The sequence below is a fragment of the Prionailurus viverrinus genome, unplaced genomic scaffold, assembly GCF_022837055.1.
Source record: "Prionailurus viverrinus isolate Anna unplaced genomic scaffold, UM_Priviv_1.0 scaffold_35, whole genome shotgun sequence".
NCBI lineage: Eukaryota > Metazoa > Chordata > Mammalia > Carnivora > Felidae > Prionailurus > Prionailurus viverrinus.
Genome location: NW_025927605.1, coordinates 5,251,726 through 5,271,300, shown reverse-complemented (window position 1 = coordinate 5,271,300; position 19,575 = coordinate 5,251,726). Strand labels below are relative to the sequence as shown.

The window sequence follows — 19,575 nt, the reverse complement described above, 5'->3', positions numbered from 1 at the left end:
CAAAGTGGAGGAAAGATTTGGCAGATCACATTCGAGTCTGGGCGGGATTGAGGGAAACAGAAAAAAGGTTGGATCTGCAGGATAGCGGAGAGTGAGATCGAAGTTAGGACCCTCTGATAGCGAAGTAGTGGACAAATATGGACCCTTCTGCCTCATTAACTGGATGTCTCTGCGAGGGAGACTCCCAATATGCACACCCCTGGACTATGAGGTAGGGGTTCTTTAAGAGAGAAGGGACAATTTAGCATCATGTGTCAAAGGCCAGGCCTGACAATCCCTCCTTTGTGGTTTGGAAAGCAGGACAACCACATTCCTTTCCGTGCTTCCTGTTTGGACTTCAGCAGAGAAGGGGGCTTCAGTCCCCACACCTAAGGTCCCCAAACCTTTCCAAGACACATCCTCCCTCCTAAAGATCCTGCCACAAATGGAGTTAGATCAGGGTGTGGGAAGAAGGGGTAGGGAAGAGGGTTCTTACTCTCCAGGTTGTTCCCTGTCCACTTGGCCTAAAGGTATCTCTTTAATGCTTGTTGCTTGCCTGCCATTTTCCTAGTCCTCCTCCCTCACCTCCAGCCCTCTTTCTTCCTGGCCCTTCTGGCCCTGACCAAATCTCCTGGCCTGTCCAAAGAAAGGGAGGTAGTTTGGGGACTGAAGGACTCCTTCCTTAGGTGTGGGTGGAGGAACTTCTGGATCAAAGTCTCCCTCCTCCAGGGGCTCCTCTGCTGTGGGTGATGAGATTGGAGGGGAAGGTGGCACTTGAGAGGGTCTTGCCTTTATGCCAGCCCTGGAGAACAGAGGCTGAGCCCTGTGTCCTCCTTCCTGCCAGCCCCTGCACACAGCCATTCATTCATGCAATCTCTGCCCTCCCAAGAGTGAGCTCACCATTGGGGCACTGCTCAGGTTACCGTGTCCAGGAATAGAGATTTATTTGCCAGTGGCAGAAGTAGGACAAGGGCAGAAGTGAGGGTTGGTGGTTGTGGGGGCTTAGTTCCCTCCCCCTCCAGGCCCACCCACTGCAGCGGCAGACTGACTCTGAGTACAGCCTTCGTGAAAGGAGCTTCAAAAGATCCTGGCCTCAGCCCTCAAGCCAGTCTCCCCAAAGGCCTGTTCACTAACCAGCCTTCCCTCAATCCCTTCTGAAGTGAGGGCTACCATCTTCCCTCCTGCCCAGCCCAGATTAGCCCAACACCCCTACCTGGGCAACTCAGACTTAGGGAGGCTTGAAGCACCCTGAGATAGGATCATCGGGCCCTCAGTCTGTCCTGGGCTGGAACAAACAGGGGCCTCTTCTGTACTGAAGACCTCTCGAGGGGAGGTATCCGTGTTTCCCCACCAACAGCAGAGGTTCTGAGTTCCTTAGACTCTAATACCTAGATGATCACTAATTAACCGTGTAACCTTGGGTAGGCAGCTAAACCTTTTAGAGCCTTGATTTCTTCTTCAGCGAAATAGAGATAGTGCCTACCTCACTGTCAGAGTGAATGAGACAGTTCCCCTCAGCCCAGGGAAGACAGGCAAGGAAAGTTATTTTCTTCTTTTCCTCCTTTCTTCTGAGAGATTGGTCCCTTCCCAGTGCTTTTGCTGTTAGTTCATGGAGGAACCAACTCCGAAGGAAAGTCTGACTAGACAGAGGGAAGAATTTCCAGGGGTATCAGTGCTACCAGCGACCCAGGAAAGCTAGGGAAGTCTGTAGGCCCTGGGTCCCATCTGGTGTAGGCATCAGAAGCCCGAGGTGGGGCAAATGTGGAGGAGGCAGGGGGCTGGATCCCATGACCTCTGGATGTCCTTTCTGGCCTGCGGCCTTCGTGTTTCAGAGCAGTCTTTCATGAACTAAGTCTGAGTCATTGTTTCAGTGCTGACAACTCCCTCTGCAGTGACTGGGGACAGAGCAGGAGTAACAAGGCTAGCTTCTGGAGAAGAAGGAACATTGTCCCATCTCAGAGTCAGAGGGGCAGCTATGAGGAGTGGGCAGAGCAAGGGGCAAGGTGCTATCGGAGGGTAAGCAGCAGTCACACACAGAGGGAAGGCTCCCTAGGCCAGAAGTCATAAGAGAACTATCGGGAGGGAGCCTCTTAATAGGAGAGCTCCATGAGTAAAAGTGGGTGCGAGGCTCTTGGGAGCCTGAGGACAGAGGGATGGACCAGATGACTCCAAACTGCATGCAGCTAGTGTTCAGCACACTAAGAAAAGCTGGTTCTCAGGGCACCTGGGTGGCCCAGCATCTGACTTTGGCTCAGGGCATGATCTTGCAGTTCTTGACTTCAAGCCCCGCATGGGCTCACTACTGTCCGTGTGAAACCTGCTTCGGAGCCTCTGTCCCGCCCCCCCTTCCCCTTCCCCATTGCTCTCTCTCTTAAAAATAAATAAAAACATTTAAAAATAATTTTTAAAAAAGCTGAAAGAAAGAAAGAAAGAAAGAAAGAAAGAAAGAAAGGGCTGGTTCTCATCCTGGTCTGCCCTTTTCTTCCTGTTCTGTGACCTTGAGCAAAGACCTTTCCATCTCTGGAGGGACTTCGGTTTCTTTCTTTTTAAATTGGCAGAATTGGAATAGTTTAGGTTGAAATGGAGACCTGGATTAGAATAGGGGCAATAATTGTATATATCTCTTAGTGTACTTTTGAGGGTTAAATGAGTTAACATACAGGGGCGCCTGGGTGGCTCAGTTGGTTGGGTGTCTGTGGCTCAGGTCATGATCTCGTGGTTTGTGAGTTCGAGTCCCACGTCGGGCTCTGTGCTGACGGCTCAGAGCCTGGAGCCTGCTTCAGATTCTGTGTCTCCCTCTGCCCTACCCCTGTTCACGCTCTGACTCTCTCTGTCTTTCAATAATAAATAAATAAATAAATAAATAAATAAATAAACATACATAAAGAGCTGGACAGAGTAAGGGCACAAAAAATAGTTTTTATCTATCAATCTACCTATTTATTTATTTAGGGATACTTGACCTCGAGCCTACAGGTGAGCTTCAGGGAGTTCATGAATGCCTTGAAGCTGTGTAAAATGTTGGTGGATCAGCATTCTCTGGGGGACAGTCTAGAGCTTTCATCTTCTCCTCAGAGAATCTAAAATCCCCAAAAGGTTAAGAACCATTGGCCTGAATGGCCCCCAGGGCCCCTCCACTTTAAGCAGTTTGAGATTCTCTGATGGGAGGGATTGCTTCTCCTTCCGTAAGGAATGACCTATTTTCTGCCATGAATACCTTCAGTTCAAGCCCCTCCCTGCTGTGGCATCTGCCCTTATGAGTGGCCAAGGACAGCCCAAGCTGAAAACATGAGTGGCTGGTCTTTTTCTCCAGCTTTAGAATTGGAGCTCCTAGGGTGGGGAGTCTGTCATGGTTGAGGTCAAGTCTGGTTCTCACTTCCCAGCCGAGGAGAGGAAGAGGGCCCAGCCCAGTGGGCCTGGGGACAAGAAGAACACAGTGAGAGGGCCTGCCTCGCCCAGTCTCCCCTACCTCCCCCTGCTGGCCCACTGGGGCCCCAGAGGCAGATACCGCTCTAATGAGCTAAGGTCCATGGCAGGCATCAGTAATAACGATTTTATGGAAATCTAGAAGGCTCTTACGCAAGTGCCTGACACACTTCCCGGCTGTGGCATCTGGGACAGCCAGGTCCCCAGGGGCTGGAGGAGAGCCCTTCCACCCCCTGCTGCCACCAACCCCTGGAGCTCGGGACACTGGCATAAAGCCTCCCTCCCACTGCCTGTGGCACTGTCCCTAACACATTCTGGGTGAGCTGTTCTCTCTGTGCCCCAGGCTCCCTGGAGGGGAACAGCATGGACTCTGGTGTGTGCAATCCCTCCTCCCCTCCCCAGCCAAGCTGAGGCTGTCCGGAAGACCTGTTTGGGTTATTTCCCTCTGCTCTATGAAGGAAACCTCTCATTCCTGAAAGATGTCCTCTTCTATTCTGTTTCTTTTCTCCTTGAGGCTCAGGACATAAGGCTGACAGTAGTCACGGGGCCAGAAGTCATAGCCGCTTGCTTCACCTCTCCCCGGGCCCTGTGCCAGTTTGCCACCCCCGCCCCACTTCCCATGCCTCTGATAGTGTCCTAAAGCCACTGCTTTCTTTCTCTAGTCCATTCCCCCTACCCACCCACGAAGCATGTGTTACCACGGTAACAGCAATATCATCACTTTGGGGTGAGCAAGGGGGTGGAACTCAGTGGACTGGTAGAGGGGGTGCTGTTAGGGGGTAGAAATTTGGAGGGATGAACACTCAAGGGCCCCCAAATTCTTAAGGAGGATCTTTTGCTGGAGAGTGGCCCTGGCCATGGACTGGGGCGGGTGGTTACCGAGACCTGGTGGAAAAGAGGGAGGATGAAGTCTGGAAGCAGCTGGATCCAGGTGTTAGAGGTGAGGGCGATTCCTGCTGACTATGCTGGAGAAGCATGAGGGGGACAATGCCAAGGGGAAGTTGAAGCAGGGACAGTGGAGTCTGCTTTTAACTCCTCCCTTGGGGTCCGGCTGCTTAGCTCATCCTAGGGAGAGGCATTCCTACTGGGAGAGGCTGGAAACTGCACAGAAAACAACACTGGGTGTCCTTCAGGGAGGGGCGTCTCGGTGGCGTCTCTGAGGGTCTACATTTGATACATCTAAATCATGAGGTCCTACTAGATGCCTCCAGTGGCTCTGGGCACCAGGGGCGCCTGATCCTTGCACCCAAGGCCTTCTGGTACATCCTGACCCAGAGAGCACAATAATGCAAAAGTTTCTCTGAGCTGACTTGGGGTACAGAGCCGCAAGCTGAGTTGATAGAGGCCATGAAGCGGACCCGCAGGCAGAAGGCCCAGGGTATTCCAGCAGAGGGAACAGCCTGGGCAAAGGCAGAGAGGGGTGGAACAGAACAGCCTGTCATGGACACGGCAGGTAAGCAATGGAAAGAGGTGAGAAGGAAAGGCAGATGAAAGACGGAGGGCCCTGAGTGCTGAGCCTGGAAGCTGGGTCTTCCACCAAAAGTAGCTTCTCAAACTCGCTCACTGGAGCCCCGCTGAGCAATCCAGCAGTGCCCTGGAGGCATGGGGGTGGGGGAAGGAGAGGAGGCAAAGCGGGTTCGGTCAGAACTTGAAAGGAATTTAGATACATGGCTCTATATTAAATGTTTCTGCAAGCCTTGCATTTGACTCCAAGAGTATTCATGTTGGTTTTCCTGCCAGAAAAACTGATTTGAAGCACTAACCATTACGTGCCATCGGTGCCCTGGAAGATGGACCGAGGGGTTTCCATAGCCCCGCTTGAGAATGGCGCTGAGAGCAGCGGAGGCTGGAGGCCATGGGGGTTCTCTGCTGAGCAGTAGTGGAGTCATTTCTATGTCTTAGGGAGAACGCTCCGGCTCCCAAAGGCAGCAACATGGAAACAGGGAGCTGGAGTAGTGAGCTTTTGGGGTCTTCTGGCCAAAAGGTTCACTATGGGGATGGACAGGACGCATTCCTGTGTCTTGGCCTGGGTGGGTGACAGGTGTGCAGGACAGTGAGGTGACTCAAGTTCCAGCCCATTCCTTCCTAGACTTGGACAACTTGCATGCCTGTGTCTCCTAGTGTGTAAGTGGGAATCGTCAACCTCATGGGCGGTTGTGGTGGGTAGTGGGGCGGGGTCCCCTCCCCCTGGATCATACAAACCTAAAACTGCTTGCCTTGCCTGCAATGCCTTTCCTCCCTGCTACAGCTCATCCCAAAGGAATTCCCAGGTCAAACAGGACCCCTATCATAGGCAAACTGTCCGAGACCACAAATCCTGCTTACTGCATCATTAGCACACACACACACACACACACACACACACACCCCTCTATTAAAACCACAGCAGCCCAGCTACTGTCATTCATATTATTCATCCTCAGGGCTCACAGCCCAGGAGTGGAATGGAAAATATTTTGTCCCCATCTTGCATCTGGAAAGCCAGAGCTCAGAAAAGCCCTAGGTCTCTGACATCACTGGAATCAGACCCAGGAACCTGGGTCTGATACTTCTTTGGGAATTGTTGAATGAATGAATGAATGAATGAATAAGGAACACTTCCCCCATCAGCCCTTTTCCCTTGGGGGAGTGGTAGACCTCATTCCTTAGCTCTCTAGGTTGGAATGTTGCCTGGAGATTAATTTTAAAATTCCATAACATATTTATCAGGCAGAGTGGGGGCATATACAGTGATTAAGAGCAGGGACTGTGACCCAGATGGCCTAGGTTCAAACCCTGGCTCTATCTTCTCTTAGCTGCGTGACTTGACCTAGCTACTTAACCTCTTTGAGCCTCAGTATCTCCATCTGTATAATGGGGGGAAGGTGATAATAGAATAATAGAAAAAAACAGCGTCAACATTAGACGATAGATCGGTTGAAAAGCACTCTAGTTGTATGAGCACGGAAGAACTATTTATTAAATAAACAGACCCTCTTCACTTACAAATGCTTCATAAATAAACTCATATGATGTGGGATACATACCCGGGATATATGGAGAAAGATACATCTACATTTAGTAAGGACTTAATTATTATCTCATTCAGTTTGTACTCTAGCCCTATGGGGCAGAGGCTCTCATCATCCCCTTTTCATAATTACAGAATGAGACTCAGAAAGGTTGCTAATTGCCCAAAGCCATACGGCTATGCTTGAACTCAGAGTCGATCTCGAGATACAAACTCTTAACCCCAACGCTGGTGCACCTCTCTTAGTCTCTACCCTCAAGGGGCTTCCACTCTGATGGGAAAACAGACATTGGACAAAGTACACAAAAGAGTGAACAGCACGTCAGATGACTGCTGTAACGGATTTGATGAAGGGCGGACACAGGACATGGAGAACATAAGCACCAACTGGCTGGGCTGCAAGAAAGCTAAAAAGCAGGCAGTATGTTTGAAGTGGGAACAGAGAGTACTTTTCCAAGGGGAGACTTTCTGGGTGGTTCAGAGGGACTAGGGACAAAGGATTGGGTGCTTAGAGCCATGCCTGTGTGCTAACTCTAGGGGGCGCTGTTTGGTGCAGAGCAACGCACCCAGAGGAGGCAGAGACTGGTTGGGAGGTGAGGCCACCTCCTGGGTGGGGCATTTGTGTGCACAGGCACGCAGACCACACAGGGATTGCCATGTTCCTTTTTTAAAATCCTTTTGCCAGCAACTCAGGACCCAGAACTTTTGACCACCAATGTGGGGGGTGGGGGGAGCAGGGGACGCCTGAGCCCTGGATAGGGCAGGATTCCACCCACCTAGGTACCCTGCCCGAGGTCCCACACAACCTAGTGTGAGGGAGGGAGAGAGAGATAGAGCCTCTTACCTTGTAGGCACTCGATAATATTTTGTTGAATGAATGAATGAATGAATAAGGAACACTTCTCCCAGCCCCTCTTTCTTTGAGGGAGGGGTGGACCTCATTCTCCAATTCTCTAGGTTGGAATGTTGCCTGGGGATAGAAAACAAAACAGAACAAAACATTTTGGTCAGAGGAGAAGGACACTGAATTGTTATTTTTCAGCAATTTTTACAGATAAAAAGTTGCTGCCTTGGTTTAGGGAACCCAAGGGGTATTATTAGGATTGGGTTAGGCCATGGCCTAGAAAATGACAGAGTATTTGGGGTGGGGGTGGGGGGAATCAATTAAAAAAAATCTCACCCAAAAATTGCCCCTGAAATTATCTGTATGTGGGGAAGTTTCGGGGCCAGTTATGTCTGTACCTCCCAGGACTGGGCTTTGGTGGGGACCCTGAGGGTGGCAGATACGACCACCCCAATGGGGACTCATGAGGATTAAACCCTGGAATAACATTCAGCTGCGTAGAATTTCTTTCAGTCCTCACTACCACACTGAATGGGAGGGAGCACTTGTCAGTATTTTATGAAGGAGGAAAGGGGGTTTAGGAAGGTAAAGTACCGACAGTGCCCTGGGCAGGGCCTGAGACTCTTCTGAGAGTAGGACCAGAAGTTTCTCAAGGCCTCTCTGGGCCTGAGGATGGACTATTCAGACCCCGTGCTGTGCTGGCTGAGGGGGCACAGGGAGAGTGAGGTGGGGGCTGTGACTGGCCAGGCTCCATCGTCCCCAAGCCCAGCTCTTTTCCTTAGAGGGAGAGCCAAGGAAAACCAGGAACAGGCCCAACACCATCTGGATGGGGACAGAGTACAGAGACGCTGAGATGGGTGGAAGCAGTAGCCAAGAGAGCTGGGGAGAGGCAGCCTCAGGGGGGAAGGGGAAGGATACAGACAGCTTTGGAGGTGGAGGCTGAGTGGTAGGGAACTGGGTTCTGGGATTGGAGTCCCACTCCCCTTACCAGCTCCTCACGGTGTCCTGGAAAGGGGCCTACACCAGCCTCTACCTTCTCTGCCTCCGCCCCGATAACAAGCCTCCACCCACCTGCTCTTGTCCTCTGCCCTCCCCTCACCATCACTCCTGCGCCCTGATCTGCTCAGGCCAGGGCCAAGCCCTGCTGGGTCCCCTCCCATCCCCCTTCCCCTGGCCTTCCTGGAAACCTGCTCTGTCCAGCCTTGGAGGGTTTCCTGGGGGCCTTCTGGCCTTGAACTCAACTTTGGGCAATGGGTGGGTTCTCAAAGTCTTGGCGATCTTGTCATGGGGATCTTGGGGACTCAGGCTTCTTTGGTCTCTACTGGCAGGAATGTCCCCCCCCCCCTCCTTTTCCTCTCCACTTCCATTTTTGTCTGGCTTCATGGGAGGAGAAAGCATATATGGAGATGCCCTGCCTGGTGTTGGAGGGGGTACTCTTTGGTTTTCTCTCTCTCTCAGGTAGGCCCCCCAGAATCACAAAACCTGGATAGCTAGGGTCACATGAGGTCAGACCACATCTTTAGAGGGTTGTCTCTGCTCTTTGCAAAGCCCTCATCTGTTTATACCAAACACAGTAGTGGGGGGTGGGCCCAGGGACCTGTGTACAGTGACAACAGGGACTGAGTGTGGGGAAGGAAACTGTCCCCCAGGCAGACCTTATTTGTCTATAAACACAGTCCACCCCATGCCCCCGGGGCAGAGGGGGGGGCAAAGCCACCAGCCTGACTGGGACTCCTCTCCTTCTACTGCCCTGGGAGGGGGCCCAGACACACACCCCTGCCTCCCCACATATGGGCTCTCCCTTCTAGCACCACTGAATTGTTTCCACAGCAAGCTGGACTATGTTCTGTAAACTGCAGTCCCCTAGTCAGGCAGCCCCCAGCGAAAGGACAGGTGTCCTGCCATCACTGCACCTGTGTGTGTGTGTGTGTGTGTGTGTGTGTGTGTGTGTTAGGGGGCAAGTGGGGGAGAAGGGAGAGGCCGATGGGGATAAAGGCCTTTTGTAGGTCCATGAGATGCTCTGTATCTGCTTCTCCTGTCCCCTCCAGTGGTCAGACTCCTCTCACAGGGTCATGTGAAAGGTCCAGGCCCACGAGTCTCCAGGATTCTACATGTTTTAAGGATCTAGGACCAATCTTGAAGCCCGAGGGTGCCCCTCGTTGCCCCCTAGACTCTTGGGGAACAGTGGGGAGTGGATGTCCATCCCTGAGACTTTGTTTTGCTGCACCACCATATCCCCTTTGAGTTAATGATTGGTGGGGAGCCCTGGGCACACCGTTTCTTGATTCCCCCCAGCTTGGGCTGCCTGAAAGGTCCCATGTTTCCTAGAGCCCTGGGTGCTCGGCCAATAAGAGGCTCCCAGCCTTGCCCCACCCTTTCGTGGGTTTGCTTGTGTGTATAAAGGTGGATAGTCCAGTGGGTCCCGCCCAGCCCAGTGCCGAAGTCTCTGTCACACAGCTGGCTCTGCTCCCTTTCCAAGATGCTATTTTGGCACAACCAGCCAGAGCACCTGTGGCCCAGTCCTGGGGAACTGTACCCCGGGCCTCCAAGTGGTTTACTCAGGTAAGGGCCTGAACCCCTCCCCGCAGATTCCAAGGAAGGGCCTGGTCTGAGTTGCAATGGGCAGGTAGGGCCATCTGTTTGAAGACAAGGGGGGTGGGCTTCCTGTTCTTGGGCTCCTTTGGGGGTGGAAAAGTGGATCCTGGGACACCTGGTGTTTAGTGGATCCTAGGACATCTCAAAACACCCTGACCACCCACCCTCTCGGGGCACTTTTGTTGGGCATTTACTTGGTATCAGACAAGCCCTGAGACTGCAAACAAGTAAGTGATGGCAGATTTTTTTTTTTTTAACATCAGAGTGCGAGCAGGGCAAGAGCAGAGAGAGAGAAAGAGAGAGAGGGAATCCCAAGCAGGTCCTGCCAGCACAAAGCCTGACTCGGGGCTTAATCCCATGAGCCTCGAGATCATGACCTGAGCTGAAATCAAGAGCCTGATGCTTAGCCGAATGAGCCACGCAGGCGCCCTGAGGGAAGATTTTTGTAGATGTTTGGTAGTATCTGAAATGTGCACCTTAGGGGCACCTGGGTGGCTCAGTCGGTTAAGCGTCCGACTTCGGCTCAGGTCATGATCTCGCGGTCCGTGAGTTTGAGCCCCGCGTCGGGCTCTGTGCTGACAGCTCAGAGCCTGGAGCCTGTTTTGGATTCTGTGTCTCCCTCTCTCTCTGACCCCCCCCATTCATGCTGTCTCTCCCTGTCTCAAAAATAAATAGACGTTAAAAAAAAAATTGAAATGTGCACCTTAAAGGAGATTTCCCAGGAGCCAGAGGAGTTGAATGGGGGACTCTCAGGCCCTGGCTGCTGCTGGGGTGCCTTGGCTCTCTGGAGGATATGGCAGGCAGAGTCAAAGCCCCATAGGGGAAGGGATGGACAGGGCGGAAAGCCAGAGGTGCTCTCCTCTCCCTGGCAGGGAGTCCCTGCCCTTGCCCTACCTGAAGCAGGAAGAGCTGCACAACATCCCCAGCTCGGAGCCTCCCTGCCCCACCTTCCAGTATGTGCTCTGTGCAGCCACCTCGCCGGCAGTGAAGCAGCAGGAGGAGACCCTCACCTACCTGAACCAGGGTATGCTGGGCCTGGGGAAGGAAAGGGCTTAGTGGGGCAGCAAGCTCTGGAGGCCGAGCCCAGTGCGGGATGGGAATGGCAGGCACCATCTCTGCCCGCAGAGTGGGGCTCGCACATCCCCTTGATCTCTCCCAGGCCAGTCCTATGAGGTGCAGATGCTCTGCAACCCCAAGCTGGGTGATACTACCCAGTGGGCCCGACTGTTGAAGGTAGGTGCATTCCCCTCCAGAACTGGCAAGGGTTGGGTATGACTGTCCATCTGGGCAGGAAGCCAATGTCATCACGGTGATGTCACTGTCAAGCAGAACCCTCTCAAGTCCACCTTTTAATTTTACTTTCACAGCAGCACATTGGTGGGCAGGTGTTGTTCAGGAAGGAGGCACAGAGAGGTTAAGTATTTTCTCAAGGACACAAAGTAGCAGATCCGGGATTTAGAAATACATTTACATAGCATTATTCACATGCATGAGTCCTTCTGTCCAAAAAAAAAAAAAAAAAAAAGTATATATTTAGCCCCAATTCATTGCCAGAAACTGTTCTATGAGCTAGAGATTCAACAGTAAAGAGGCAGATGTAGTTCCCTTCCTCAGGGGGCTTGCATTCTACTGAGACAGGCATGTTAATTACACAAATTATATGCAATTACACATTCATTTCCCAGTTGCAAATTGAAAAGTGCTGCAAGAAAAGAAACAGAGTGACTAAGAGTGGGAAGGGAGTAACTCACCCATTTCACAGATAAGGAAACTGAGGCTCAGGGTCTCTAGGTTACTCCCCCAGTTTCACAGCTTGAGAGTGACAGGTGGGCATCTGGACACAGACCTGGTGATCTCAGTGCTTGTGGGCCCTGAGGCTGGGAAGCAAGATGGGGGCGAGGGTGGGATGGTTGGCCTACGCCCGCTGTGGGAACTGGTTCCCGAATGCCCAAGCACCCTCTGACTCGTGAGCCCTGCCTTCCTGTGCTCACAGAGTGTGGTGCGTGTGGTTTTCCATGACCGGCGCCTGCAGTACACGGAGCAGCAACAGCTGGATGGGTGGAGGTGGAGCCGGCCAGGGGACCGCATCTTGGACATCGGTGAATGGGGAGGGACGGGGGAGCCTTCAGGGCCGCTTTCCGGCTTGGAAGGCTTTGTGGATGGGGACGGCTGAGGCTTGCTCCTTGCTCGCCATCCTGTGCCTGCAGATGTGCCACTGTCCGTGGGGGTGATAGAGCCCCAAGTGCTGCCCTCACAGCTCAACATGGTGGAATTTCATTGGGACCCAACCAAGAGGACCTCCCTCTTCCTGCAGGTGAGTCTGGAGGTCAGATGGGAGTGGCAGCAGCTCAGGTGGGAAAGGAAGGTGAGTTTGGGGGTGAAGGAACACGAATAGACCACTTCCGGAAAGCACCTGGAGGATAAAATATGGCTGAATGTTTATTGACTCTCCACAGGGAAACACTTGTTAAAGCTGAAAGCAATGGAAGAAGCTACAGAACTCAGGATAGAAGTTAGCTTCATAAAAAGTCATTGGTCTGCAATACATAGGGAAAATTAAAAGGAGACATTAAGTGGGAAAAACAGTTGCCATAAATTACATATAATGTGTTGGAGCCACAATATATAAAAAGTTCTCGTATATCAACAAGAAAACATAGATGAAAGTTCAACAGAAAAACGGGCAAAGGGTACAAGCAGACAATTTATACAAGGATACAAATTGCCAATAAATGTAGACAGTGCAACCTCAGAAAATGCTAATTAGGGACACCTGGGTGGGTCAGTCAGTTAAGCATCTGACTGTTGATTTCGGCTCAGGTCATGATCTCATCGTTTCTGGGATGGAGCCCCGTGTTGGGCTCTGTGCTGGCAGCACAGAGCCTGCTTGGGATTCTCTCTCTCCACATCTCTCTGCCCCTCTCCCACTCACGTGTGCATGCACGCTCTCTCTCTCAAAATAAATAAACTTTAAAAAATTATATAAAAAAGAAAATTCTAATTAAAATGTGTGTGCATATATATATATACATATATATGTATGTATATATATATATATATATATGTATATATATATGACTGGCAAAGACTTAATTAGTGCACTCATTCTGTGGGTAGAGTGGCACTTGGGCAAAATTTATTAAATTTTATGTTTTATGTTTCTACTCTTTTACCCAGTCGTTCCATTTCAAAAAGTTATCCTATAGCAGCGTTCAATAAGTACACAAAGATATATTGACCAGCTCTTCATAGAACCACTTGTTCTCATATGAAAATATTTTAATTGCCCATGGGAAGATAATTGCTTTTTTTTTTGGAAGAGGATTGATTTTTACATAAGTTTTAGGGAAGACTTACAAGGGAAATTATGTAGCCAGTAAATGATGTCTAATAACAAGAGAAACTGCTTTCCTAGAAGGAAAGAGACAGAAGACAAACTTGTATTTAAAGTTTGAATTCCATTTTACAAAAATAAAAACATGTATGTGTATACACAAGTTATGTTTCTTTTTCCCTTTTTCTTGCCCAGAGAAGACAGAGGAAGAAACAATCCTTGAATGTTAACAGTCTGTCTTGGGGGGGGGGGGGGGGCTGTATTCTTCTTTACCCGGCTTCAGCATTCTCTATATTTCCTTGAATAGATTTCCCTTTATAATCTAACAATATTGTCAAAAGTCACCCGTATGTCACTTTTTTGAGTGCTCGCTATGGTCTAAGCACCTGGACTGGGAAGTCAGGCAGATGTGGCACAATTTCACTTCCACCACTCCTTCATGTGACCTTGCTCAGGTCACATGATCTCTGGGAGGCTTCGTTTCCCTACCTGTAAAGTTGGACCCTTTAACTGTTCTTTGCAGGATTGTGGGAGGGCTATAGTGGGCAGTGGGGGTGAACAGAGGGGAAGACCCCGCTTGCCCTTGGAATCCTGGGACCAGGCAGAACACAGAGGCTGCAGGCTGCGTGCGGTGGAAGCCAGGAAGGCTTCCTGGAGTAGGCTGTTAGATTTAGCAGATAAAATACAGGACACTCAGTTAAACTTGAATTTCGGATAAAGAACTTTTTAGTAGAAGAATGTCCCATGAAATATTTGGGACATATTTACGCTAAAAAAAATTTACCTGTTGTTCATCTGAAATTCAAATTTAACTGGGCATCTGTATTTTATTTTTTTTTAAATTTTTTTTTTCAATGTTTTTTATTTTATTATTGGGACAGAGAGAGACAGAGCATGAACGGGGAAGGGGCAGAGAGAGAGGGAGACACAGAATCGGAAACAGGCTCCAGGCTCTGAGCCACCAGCCCAGAGCCTGACGCGGGGCTCGAACTCCCAGACTGTGAGATCGTGACCTGGCTGAAGTCAGACGCTTAACCGACTGCGCCACCCAGGCGCCCCTGGGCATCTGTATTTTAACTGGCAACTCTACCCTGGAATGGGACCTGTTGGCTTATATGTGAGCGGGCAGAGCTTTCCAGGTAAAAGATTCTAAGAAGAACCATGCAAGTGTGTTGGCGTCATGATTAGGCTGGCTAGGTGAGGCAGTGTGTTCATTGATGGGTGAGAGAGAGCAGCCATGCAGAAAGGCTTGACTTGATTCTTTAAGGTGCGCCAACATGAGGGTGAGGAACTTTGCTTCTCAACCCATAACCATGGGGAGCTACCGAAGGATTTTGAACAAGGGAAAGAACCTAATAAAGTTATGCTGTCAGAAACAAACTCTGGTTGGGGATGGCAAGTTGCTGTAAGAGGCTGACAGGTGACAGGCAGGTAACAAGTGTTAGGTGAGCTTTCTTGAACTGGGTGGGACTTGTGATCACCCTGCTTTCTCTTTGCTTCTTCGCCTCAGGTTCACTGCATCAGCACCGAGTTCACTCCTCGGAAAAAAGGTGGAGAGAAAGGTGTCCCCTTCCGCCTCCAGATTGACACTTTCAAGCCCAGTGACAAGGAGCTGCCGCCTGAGCACCTGCACTCAGCTGGCTGCCTCATCAAGGTGTTCAAGGTACAGGCAGTTCCTGCCCCCTCTCTTTCAGGACCATCACCCTGCCTGGCTGGCTGTGTAGATGCCAGTCCTGCTTTGCTGCGTCCCCTCAGCCCGCAGTTCCCTTCTCTGTACAACAGAGGGATGGGGCTTGATCTCTTTCTTAGAGCCCCATCCGCAACGGGGAAGTGGGCGGGTAAAGGGGTGGGGGGCTGCTCTGCGCTTCCCTGGTCACTCTCCTGTAGCCCAAAGGAGCTGACCGGAAGCTGAAAACAGACCGGGAGAAGATTGAGAAACAGCCCCTTCACGAGAGAGACAAGTATCAGGCTGCCAGTGAGACCACGGTCTTCCTGGAGGTGTGTGCCTTGGTGGTGGGGGCAGGAGCGCGGGTTTAGAGGAAGGATCCTCATTGGACACATGGGGAAATTGAGGCCCCAGGGCTGTGGCTGCTCCAGGATCATCACATCCCCCAGTGATTCCACCTGTTACCTTCAAGGACACGCTGCACCGTCTGTTCAAGACCCAGGCGCTTAACTTCTTCCAGGCTGCTTCTGCACCCACCATTGCCCCACCCCGCTTCTGCCCCCCTCTGCCCAGAGCACTTCCCTTCCTGCTGCTGCTCCTGGAAGCCTCCCCCACCTTCCCCAGCCAGACCGCCAGGCTGGTTTACGCTCTTGCTTTGAGCGGAATTTGGTCTACTTGTCAGGGACTCCTAGAGCAGGGACCAAGTCTGGCCCCAGGCAGGCCCCTTGTCAGCTCTCAATCGGCGAGAGGTGAGGGAACAGCCACCAATGCCCTCGGAATGTCTGGGCTGAACCTTGCTGCTTGTTTGCCCACAGTGTTCACCGTGGCCAGATCCCAGTGCAGGGCCCCACCCACCTCTCAGCCCTCTTGCCCTCACCTCTCCCCACGCCTGCAAGCTCCTGTCCACGGAGAGGTGAGGCGGGATGGGCGCCTCTCAGCCCTTTGGGGTCAGCGTGAAGAGAAGGGCTCCTCAGCCCGGGCATCCGGGGAGGGGCAGGACTGAGGGCGCAGCTGAGGGGAAGAGGCTCAGCTCTGTGCCCTTTGGGTAACACCAGCAAGCTCTGCACGCCAGGGAAGGGTGGGTGGGGCTGGAGACCGGCTGCACTGCTGTCTCTCTGCTCCCCCACAGGCTCTGCTCCTCCCCACCGTTCGCCTTGGACACCTTGGGGGGCAGTCCCGCTGAGGTGCGTTTTCCCTTTCCAGTCCCCCAACCTCTATCTCAAACCCTTCTCAGGGCTTTATCACACTCTCCAGAATAGGGTGGCTCTGCCCCCTGGTGGACAGAGGTTGTATGGCCACAGATGGCAAAATTTCCCCATAGGACTGGGTACTTGCCACTCACAGGATGAGCCTAGGCTCTCAGACTTGGGGCCCCCAAGGGCAAGGGCTGTTTCTCCTACCCCTTGCTCTCAAGTCCATGGGTCCATGGTGGTACCTGGACTGCCCTCTTTATGCCTCAGGATCTGAGCCCTGGAGCCTCCATCCTAGAGACACAGCAGTGGTTGCACCGGCACCGGTTCTCCAGCTACTGCCGGATGCTGGCCAACTTCACTGGTGAGGCTGGCATCTGGCAGGGACCGTACCTGTGGGGGACTGAGGGCAGAACACTCAGGCAGGAAGCCTGGCTATGGTCCTGGCTTGCTGTGTGTTCTTCAGCTAACTTTTAGTTGGGACTAAGAGTTGCCAGGCACTATGCCTGCTAGGCTCTCTTCTCATGTATTATCCCGTATAATTTATATACTACCCATAAGTAGATGGCTCGGAGAGGTTAAACAACTTGCCCAAAGACACACAGCTAACAAGCAAGTGGCAAAACGGGGATTTGAATCCAAGTTTGACCTCCATGTCTGGACATAATAGGGTTATTTGTAGACTAATGTTGGACTGTGTCCCTTGCCATCCTCGATCCTGGGACTCTTCCCCAAATCTGGCCCTGTCTGATTCTGCAGGCACTGATCTGCTGAAGCTTACCCGCCGGGACCTTATCCAGATATGTGGGGCTGCCGATGGGATCCGCCTTTTCAATACTCTTAGAGCCAGGTGCTGGGCACGGCCAACCAGGATCTCTTTCCCTCTGTAGTGGCATTTACCAAGTTCAGCTTGTGGTTGTGTCTCATGGAATGTTCAAGCTGGAAGGTACCTTAAAGACCACTTAGTCCCACACACTCGTTTTACAGAGGAAGAAACTCAGGCCCAAGGACAGTGACCTACCTCTGTGACCTACCAGTCACAGAGCCAGACTGGCAGGGATGGGCTAAAGTTAGGCTCCTAGGATCTCCTTTTTCTGTAGCCATCCCATTTGCGTCACTCAGTTTCTGAGGACAGAGATGGATTTTTCTCATCTTCTCTCCTCTCAGAGTTCAGCATTCATTAAATGCTTAAGAAACGCTTGGTGATCTCCCTCCCTGGAGACCTGAGAGGAGGCGGGGTCCCTCCCAGGGAGGGGGCTGTTACTTTAGGTATGAAGTGCTGATACATACACTGTTTTCTTGGCCCAGGCCCATCCGTCACCGGCTGACTTTATATGTGGCTCAGGAGGCCTCTAGGCAAGAGAATGAGGTTCCTAAGAACCCTGACTCGGGTGAGTTCTGGCCTCTCTCTAGAAGGCAAGAAATTCAGGTGTGGCTGCATGAAACCTCTTCTGGCCTGGGGAGAGGGTGATGCTTCATCATTCCTGGGACCCAAGATGCCCTCCTTGGCATTCCCATCTTCCATGACCAGATTAATCCTCTCCTTCCACGATGTCTCCTGGGTTTATTTTTCCATGTTCTAATCCCCAACCCCATCTGATTTTGTCATTGTTAGTATGTGGGATTAGATTATAACCTTGTTATTGTATTTGGGTTTCATTCATATGTAGGTGTCCCTCCCCCTTAGACACACACAGAGAGTGCCAGCAGGGTAAGGGTATAGGAGACACAGAATCCGAAGCAGGCTCTAGGCTGAGCTGTCAGCAGAGCCTGATTCGGAGCTGGAACCCACGAACCATGAGATCATGACCTGAGCCAAAGTCAGACGCTCAACCGACTAAGCCACCCAGATGCCCCCCCTCCTTTTTATAGTGAGGGCCCCCCTCAGTCTGAGGCTTTCCCAAAGCTGAGAAATAAGCGATTTATAAGCCTTTTTCTTTCCTTCTTTATGCCTTCCTGCCCCCGCCCCCCTCCCCATGAGACTGTCACTACCTCAGACCCCAACTGATGCCTGCCTTGTGCTGCCCACACCCCCAGGCTTTTATCAAGAGATCTCTCTAGATGAACTCAGTGTTGTAGAGCTGAAGGGGAAACTGGCTGAGCTCTTGGCCCTCCCAGCCAATCAGATCCACCGCCTTTTCCACCAGGGCCCTGGGGGCATCCTCATTCTCCTTGGTGACCAGGTAAAGTAGCTTGTGGTTTTCCCCCAGGCCCCAGGGCCTTGATCACTCTTCCACCTCAGGCCGTTTCCCTGTCCCTACCCTGGCTTATTCTGTTTGGCTCTAAGGACAGAATTGTCATAGTGACCCTTCTCCCTTGTAGGTGGTTCGGAATCTTAAGGATGAGTCATACTTTGTGGCTGTGGTGAAAAAAGGTAGGAGTTTTAGGGAGAGAAGAGTGTGTCTGTCAGGCTCTAGAAAGGGTAAGATTGTGTTTGTATTGTTTCCTAAATTAGATTAAAAGATTCCTTGAAGGTGAATGTAAGCTGGGGATGGGGTATGGTGTGTGCTGTGTCCCAATCAACTGGTAAGCATCTGAATGCCACCTTTGTGTCAAAGAGACAGATTCATGTAGCTACAAGACAACTGTTTACTGCTCAGGAAAAAACAGGACTGGTGGATAAATGCATTTTCACAAGGGAAAAATGTCCCAGTTTCTATGTCAGGGAATTTATTAAAGGGGAAGGTAAGGCCCCTCCCTCTTCTGCCCCCCCCCATCTTATAAGGCAGAAGGTGCTTGCCGGACATTACCTGGTGCAGAGCACCTCTGACCAGCTGGCTTCTGGTTATTCAGATGCCTGCCCTCTATCCCTCCTACACTAAAGAGGGAGGGAAGCTTGCTCAAGAGGTAGATTCCAGTTGGGGCAGGAAGAACACTTGGGTGTGACAGAGAACTGCAGGCTGCTTGGTTTTGGAGAAGTGGTGGTTGGCTTGCCTCATTCCAGAGGTGCCCTTTTTGCTGCTTTCAGTGCAGAATCCAGATGGCTACTACCTGGTGCTGACCTAGGCCCAGGGACATCCCAATGCAAGAGTTGGAGACTGATGCCAGCCTGGTTCTCTAGACCCCCGTGTTCACCAGAGGTCTTGTTCAAATCCTCAGCTGCTTCACCAGGCTCCAGGTGAAGCATCGTGTACTACTGCTAGACAGGAGGTGAGCAGCACCCAGGCTCACATCTCTTCCTGCTCAGCAGCAGTTGTTGGAACCTGGGCACAGCCTCCCAAGCTCAGCTCAGCTGGCCAAGCCTGTGAGGCACGTAACTTGCCAATAAGGTGCTTTTGCCCCAAGCAGAGCTGCCTGAACACAGGTACATCGATCCATGCTCATTTAAAATTGTATTCACCATTTCCTTTTCTTAAAATTAAAAGTTAATTTAAAGGTATGTATCTTTAATGCTTGTTCAATTTTCTTGGTGTTTTGGTCCTCTTCCTAAAGTATAGAGCTGGGTAAGGTATGGAGTCGGAGACAGAGGAATAAATAAATGTCTGGACTTTTTTTTCCCCTCTCCCAACTGCTTTGCCCAAAAACTAAACA

The 19,575-nt window shown here is 51.4% G+C and overlaps 1 protein-coding gene across 1 annotated transcript; it reads left to right on the top strand.

Annotated features, from left to right (window-relative positions):
- Positions 1-10,592: 10,592 nt before the first annotated feature.
- On the top strand, positions 10,593-19,575 carry LOC125158552 (transcription factor CP2-like protein 1). The gene is made up of 14 exons (XM_047845798.1): positions 10,593-10,878; positions 11,014-11,087; positions 11,848-11,953; positions 12,062-12,168; positions 14,699-14,851; positions 15,076-15,186; positions 15,670-15,767; positions 15,984-16,038; positions 16,315-16,408; positions 16,804-16,894; positions 17,353-17,435; positions 18,082-18,227; positions 18,367-18,418; positions 19,013-19,575. The coding sequence occupies exons 1-14, from the start codon at positions 10,593-10,595 to the stop codon at positions 19,048-19,050; spliced, it is 1,494 nt and encodes a 497-aa protein (XP_047701754.1). The 3' UTR covers positions 19,051-19,575.